Source organism: Notothenia rossii (assembly GCF_949606895.1).
Source record: "Notothenia rossii genome assembly, chromosome: 5".
In the NCBI taxonomy this organism is placed as follows: Eukaryota; Metazoa; Chordata; class Actinopteri; order Perciformes; family Nototheniidae; genus Notothenia; species Notothenia rossii.
Genome location: NC_136903.1, coordinates 23,517,987 through 23,525,483, shown reverse-complemented (window position 1 = coordinate 23,525,483; position 7,497 = coordinate 23,517,987). Strand labels below are relative to the sequence as shown.

General features: G+C 41.3%; 1 protein-coding gene across 1 annotated transcript; it reads left to right on the top strand.

Moving 5' to 3' along the window:
* Positions 1-204: 204 nt before the first annotated feature.
* Positions 205-6,992, top strand: LOC307039044 (zinc finger BED domain-containing protein 4-like). The gene is made up of 2 exons (XM_079680809.1): positions 205-3,303; positions 3,601-6,992. Exons 1-2 carry the CDS (start codon positions 3,025-3,027, stop codon positions 5,002-5,004), a joined length of 1,683 nt encoding a protein of 560 aa, XP_079536935.1. The 5' UTR covers positions 205-3,024; the 3' UTR covers positions 5,005-6,992.
* Positions 6,993-7,497: the final 505 nt, after the last annotated feature.

Below are 7,497 nucleotides of genomic sequence, written 5' to 3'. Positions count from 1 at the left end.
ACTAGGCGGTGCACACAAGGTACAGCCATAATAACTTTGTATTATTAGTATAAGACACTTATGTATGTACAACATCTGAAGATGTGTAGTTTTATTCATGCTTTCACATAATTTTACAGCATATTGCTATACTATTTCAGACTCAGTATTTACATTCTTATATTCAAAGAAAATCAGTAATATCTTTAAAAACTACAAGTCCTTTTATATCAGCTGTGCAACGTTATGGTGTAAATAATATAACCTATCTATGAATTAGATCAAATGTAAAAGTCAGCCGAATTAGTGTTGATACTGCGAGGAGACGTATTGTGTGAAGAGAAATTCAAGATGTTGTTTAATTGTTGATATATTTATGATCCATTCCTCGTCAAGTATTCCGTTTCGGCGGCATTTCTTCCAGTTTTTCGAAAGGTCTTCTCATCAGGGCTCTATAAATAAAGAACTACGGCAGATCTGTATGTAATACAGCCGAACCGTGTATTACAATGCCGTTATGTGATGACTTTCAAAGAGAAAAGCAATAACACTCGGAATTAAGTATTATTTTAAAATGTTTTCCGATCTCATATCATATAAACACCAAATCCCAGGATGCATTGCGGCTAAAACATCCAATCAGCAAGCTTAAACCATAGCTGAGGATCTTGAACGCGGCTAAGGAGTACTAACGGAACCAAGCGGGAAAAGTACGGGGAAAAGTACTCCGGTGTTAACGCGCCTCTTGATGAGAAACTGTAAGAAATTATCGGGAAATCCCTCCGGAGTGGAGTCATGACGACTGGATCTGAATTATTTTTTTGTATTTGGTGGATTGTGTCCCAGCTGTCGATCAGCAACTATATATCCATAATCCACCAGTTAAAAGAAATACAGCTAATGTGTTTCGTTATGTACAATTGACCACATATTGTGTTCTTAGTTTCCATACTTCCTGTGTTTTACGAGCGACTTATCAAGTAGGCTATTGGCGAACGGCATACAACATGATCGTAAAACCATGCTCGTATCTATACAACCTATAGAAATGCAAAAGGCGTCAGTTTAAATTAATTATGTCCTTCTGTTTACCGCATCATTTATGAGAATGCATTTCTTAAGAGAACATAATCGAGGGGTGATCAATAACATTTCCGTATTTATTTATTTCTCCAAGTTATGTTTTTGTGTGCACTGAGGAGTCGTTTGCTAAATCATTTAAAGATTGGCTTTAATCAATTTGTGAAAATGAATTCTTCATACATGATACATTTTATTTATGGTATTATTTCCACATATTTATCTCCATTCTTCCTTCTGCCAACGGTGTCGCAGTTTGTCGTCTCTCACATTTTTGTGCTTAGTGCGTACGCATGGGTCAGAGTTTGCGTGGAGGACCGCACATTTTCCCGTCAAGTTAGGTTTTTATAAATCGCCAACAGTGCGTAGAAACTGGCGTACGCCGTCTTTTGTACGTATACCGTTTATAAATGAGGCCCCGGAGCTCTTAAGATATTATCTTCCACAATGCATTACAAGGGTCTCTCAGAGGAGCGGGCATGCTTTCTCTATCTGCAAGACAAATTCCAGACATTCTGGTTGGCTTGCCTGATGTTGGGTAGACCGTAAGCAGATTCCTCCAGCCTGGATGCCAACATGGGGCTACACCATGGTGTTTGTGAGGGAGAAAAGGGTCAGTGGCATTGTGTTAAGGCTGTGACGGCATGCTTTGCTCTATGCTCCAACTAATCATTTACAAATCATCACCTGATGCCTATCAGTACAGTGGCTATTCAGTGTCCGGTCACGTGTGCTGTCAGTAGGGGTGCAACAACTAATCGACTTAATCGATTAAAATCGGTCGTCGATTCGTTGGTGACGTCATCACGTGTGTTTTACGCGCTGACGTCATCACGTTTTTTTTACGCGCTAACGTCATCACCGGTGTTTTACGCGCTTACATGTAGATATTAATATACTGGAGTTTGATAAGCTAATGGCCCGCTAAAAAACCCAAAGAGAACAAGAAGCGTAATGGCAACACCTAAAACGAAAACCTCAAAAGTGTGGGATCATTTCATACTTGACAATGTGAAAAAGGTTGTTAAGTGCAACATTTGCAAAGGCGATCTAGCCTGGCATGGGAGCACTTCATCAATGATGGAACATCTCAAAAGAAAGCATGTCGGAGTTCTGGAAGATGACTCCACTCGGTAAGTCAACTAACCTAGCTAGCTAGCAGTAGCTAGCCAATGTTTAAATTGCATGTCCTTGAACACAACTTTAGTTTTGATCACAAAACAGCAGGTAAGACGTATTTATATATATGGCTCTGTAAACGGAAGTTGTTTTCTTGCTCTTTCCTGGCTGCTAGTTCAGTGAGTTTGAAGTAGAAAAGATCGCTTTTGCCAGTTATGTGCTGAATTAGCACCGAGCTAACGCTACATTAGCACGTCTTACAATAGCTGAGTTTCTTCCCGTTAAGTGGTATGCATCATTAATAGGTTGTTAAATATTTAGAAGCCCTGAGATGCTGTTTCTTGCAAGATGTTGCGTCTGCCCCGGCAGTCTCACAATAATAAGAGCGCTGTTAGGAGAGATGACCGGCAGGAGGCAGCGGGGGATAAATATTTTTAAAATATATATATATATATTTTTAATATTGCAATCAGTATAGAGCTGCAGATGTAATTGATCGAGTGCACAAGAGAACACCGGATAATTGGGAAAACATTTAATGTGTTTGTGTCCAAATGGGATGTGTAGAAGTTGTTGTTACTTGTTACGTCACCGGGTGGCGCTGGCGCACTAGCTACAGTGGCCTGCAAAAGACACACTTTAATCATATGAGAATGATCTCCAGGATGCTTTTGATTTAACTTACTCGAACGATCTCCGGATTTGTTTTATCTCGTGATTTGACTTTTACAAATTAAAGTGATAGGCATAACAAAGCTCAACTTCATTTAATGTGAAATCAAATGTAATTGATTGCATATGAATGTTTTTAGAAACTAATGTTACTCTTTTGCCTGACAATAAAATATGTATTTTTATATCAAATGCAGGCCAAAGAGGAGCTGTGCCAGTCCCACTGCCATGGATCAGTATCTTCAAAGGAAAAGGCCTGTACCTCTCCAACAAGCCACTGCGCTAACAAACTCAATCCTGACCATGCTGGTCAAGGATATGAGACCAATGTCGATGGTTGATGGTGAAGGGTTTCGTGAAATGATCAGGCAGTTTAACCCTGAATACATCCTTCCATCCAGAACCCACTTTACTCACCTGATGGAAAAGAAATATGAAGCCATCTTACTGAAGGTAGGTACAAGTGTTTAACTCACACACACACAGAAATATTAAACAACCTTTCTGAAGGTACAACAAGTGTTTATCACTCACTCACATTCACTCACTTTCTCACTCCCACAGGCACGCATAGACCCATAGAATATAATTTGTATTTATTAATTGAAAAGTAGACTTCATGAATAAGAAATAAAATCACTGATACATAATTGTATTTAAATTAAAGTATAAAGTGTCCCAAACATCTTAACTGTATACACTGTATGCGCTTACATTTTTTAACTAAGATCACATCTGATGTCTTTTAAGGTAAAGGAGACCATTAAGGAAGTCAAAAGCGCCCTCACACTGACAGCTGATGTCTGGACTAGTCGTGCAACAGAGGCATACCTTGGCGTGTCCTGCCATTTCATCAGTGAAGATTGGGAAATTAAGACATTGAATCTTGCCACCATGCCTCTTGAGGAGAGGCATTCTGGTGTGAACATCATGACATGGCTGGAGGAGCTGATAGCTAAATATGACATCTTGCCTACCAAAATAAAAGCAGTAGTTCACGACAATGGGTCCAATATTGTGGCAGCAATGCGAATGCTGGAGGAAAAACACGGCTGGGCCTCTGTGCGCTGCAGTGGGCACACACTCCAGCTCATAGTTAACAATGCCCTCAAAGAGCCCAGCATCAGCAGAGCTGTAAGGGCTGCAAGACACTTGGTTGAACACTTCAGGAGAAGCGAGCTGGCAAATACAAAACTGAAGGTGAAACAGCAGCAAATGAACACACCACAGCATAAACTGATCCAGGATGTCAGTACAAGATGGAACAGTACATACTACATGGTAGAGAGACTCCTGGAACAGCGCTGGCCAGTTACTGCAACTCTATCCGATCCTGAGGTAACTCCAAGGGGCAAACAGTACTTTGACTTGAAGCCAGATCAATGGGTGCTGCTTGAAGAGCTGACACAAGGGTTGCAGCCTTTTCAATGTGCTACCGTTTACCTAAGTGGACAGGAGTATGCAACCGCTTCATGTCTTCCACAGCTGGTCAAAGGGCTGCAACGGTCCACACAGCAAACCCATTTTGAGACGGGCGCAGCAAAAGCATTTTTGGCAAGTGCAGAAAAAGGGATAAACGAAAGATGGGGGTGTCTGAACACCATCTCAGCAGAGAAAGAAAACCCGATTGTTCTTTCAGCTTCCCTTGACCCAAGATTCAGAAAGCTGAAGTTTATGGGAGCTGAAGATGGCACACGGGTGCAAGGGACAATTGAAGTCCTTGCAATCAAAGAGGTAAGGGGGTCTGAGATACAAGGCTGTGAGCGAGTTCAACAGCAGAGGGTCAGTGTTCCAGGCAGAGGGGACAAATCAGCACTGGATAACCTCCTTCAGTCTGACACAGACAGTCTGAGTGAAGAAGAGGATGAATCTCACGAGGACCAAAAGTTCCAAATGGCAAGGAGCGAAGTTCAGATGTACTTCGCAGAGCCAGCCATTCACAAAAAAGATGACCCTCTGAGATGGTGGAGGGAAAATAAGGGGCGTTTCCCTGTATTGTCAAAGCTTGCAAGATCTTTCCTTTGCATTCCTGCAACATCAACCCCGTCTGAGCGAATCTTCTCTGTGGCGGGGAATATCTGCTCTCAGAAGAGAGCAAGCCTCTCCGGAGATCATGTGGAGATGCTGACTTTCCTCCATTTCAACCAAGAATAATCTAGCCTAGATGCAAGAGAGTGTTTATCCCTTTTAAGTTGAAATAGTTTTTTTTATTTGATTAAGGGAAACTGCTGTAGTTTTTATTTTATATTGCTGCTGTCCTTGGTTTAAAAATGTTGAAGGACAGATTTTTTATTTATCTTTTATATCAGCAGAAAGTTTAATAAATATGTATTTTTGAATCAAGTATTTGTCTATTTTGTCTTCATTGTTAGTTTCCACATGCCTAAAACAACCTCAAACCTACATTTAAAAGTTGATGGCTAAATAAGAGCGTTTGAGAAATTGCGCAAGTAATAGTCCGAATAATCGATTAGTCGTTTCAGTAATCGATAGATTAATCGATTATCAAATTAGTCGTTTGTTGCAGCCCTAGCTGTCAGCAGCATGTGCATTCAGAGAAACTCACCTCTTTGCGAGAGGATGTTGCAGTCTGCAACTGGGACCACTGAACAGCTCCACTGCTTTTTGACTTTTGACATGTTTTAAGAAAATAATAATTAACTACTTTTTTTTCCTTATAGGGTTCTGGTATTGTGCATCCATGCTCACTGGGACACCTTTGACACAGCTCCGTTCATCAATATAAAAAGATAACTTGTGCTTTTATTTCAGGTCAAAATGTCTGATGTAAAACATATGTGACCTCTGACCAGGGGTTATGAAAGGTCACAGGCCACAGTGCACTGCTACATGTGACACACATATTGATATTAAAGAGACCCTATTATACTGGGGTTTCTCCTTTCCTGTAGTATTTAATAAAGTGTTTTGTGCATGTAAATGTTCTTTCTAAAATATCTGTGTTCCCTCCAGAGGAAGTTTCTCTCACACACCTCCATTGTAGTCCTTTATTTGTGTAACATAATAACACCAGTTAACCCACCAGAAAAGTACGGGGAAAAGTACACTGGTGTGAAAGCGCCTATAGAGTGGTGAAGTCTCTCCCCTTCCAGTGGACCTCAATGGGACCTTTTTTAGAAAAAATGATGTATTGAAGTCAATGGAGAGAGAAAGATTATCTTTAGATCCCATTTGAATTGTGTCACGAATTACACATTTGATGTTTGTCAATTTAAAAGATAGTTTTGCAAGGCAAAAAAATAAAAGTGTCGTAAAACTGTGAAGTAACACATTTATTTGTGTGAAACGCTAAATGAACTACATCTCTGGTCTCGCAGAACAACACACGTCACCAAGATGGCCGTCACTACTGTCTTGTCAAAAACGATTGACTACCCTCACTATCACCACAATGAAACACATCCAGAAGAATGTCATGCAAAGCTGCCTGCCTGCCTTCCTTCCTTTGATTCTCTCTGAACTGCCTGATCTTTTTAATGCTTAATGTCAACCATTTGTGCAGATAGCATGAAGTAGAACAGATCGCCGGGGCTAATGTAGCGTTAGCGTTACTCCCCCGGGATTAAATTGTGTATTATAGAATGATCACACCGGTGTGACAGTACTCTTCAAAGGGTTCATGAAATATGACTACTACTCTTACTGTTTAACATTTTGGGTTACTTGATGTTACTTGATGTTAAGGCTAATACAAATGACAAGGCTAAGACTGTAATGCTAACTAACGTGCTTGCTACTAGCTAGGTAGCTAACTTGATCCAGCCAGCCACTCCTGGCCCTTTCATCAGACGGGAAGCGAAAGAATGAGCAAGACCCATTGCTGGTATGATAACAACCTGGAACTAAGCACACAGGCATCTTGTTAAAGTTATCTTATCTATCTCTTATATTTAGCGGAGAAAAACAATTGTGGCATCAGTTATGACATCACTTACGCGACTCTGGGATTTGTAGTCTTTCTATTTGCGTATTTTTCGGTCTTATATTTCAACAGTTTTACGACAGTGACTTTTTTGACATGGACATTATTTAAGATTGACAAACATCATATGTGTAATTCGTGGCACAATTTAAACGTGATCGAAAGATACGTTTTCTCTCTCCATTGACTTCAATACATTATTTTTCCGAAATAAGGTCCCATTGACCGGAAGTAGATGGGCGTGACTTCGCCACTCTATTGGCAATCACTTCAACACATTCTACCTGATAGGCCAAGGGGTGGAACATCCCTGAGCGGTTAACCAATCACTACAACAGAGCCCAGCCAGCTAACCAATCAGAGCAGACGGGGCTCTTGTTCAAACAGAAGGTGACGAGGCATCCATCCATCCATCTTCTCCCGCTTATCCGTGGTCGGGTCGCGGAAGTAGCAGTTCCAGCAGAGAGCCCCAAACTTTCTTTTCCCTGGCCACATCAACCAGCTCTGACTGGGGGATCCCAAGGCGCTCCCAGGCCATCGAAGAGATATAATCCCTCCACCTGGTCCTAGGTCTACCCCTTGGTCTCTTCCCAGCTGGACGTGCCTGGAACACCTCCCTAGGGAGGCGGCCAGGTGGCATCCTAACTAGGTGCCCGAACCACCTCAACTGGCTCCTTTCGACGTGAAGGAGGAGCGGTTTAACT

What these genes read in the sequence shown, in the direction of transcription:
- LOC307039044 (XM_079680809.1), top strand. Translation starts at nt 3,025, where the DNA reads ATGTATTTTTATATCAAATGCAGGCCAAAGAGGAGCTGTGCCAGTCCC. An exon ending in ATGAAGCCATCTTACTGAAG is followed by an intron (nt 3,304 to 3,600) that starts GTAGGTACAAGT and finishes ATGTCTTTTAAG; the next exon opens with GTAAAGGAGACCATTAAGGA.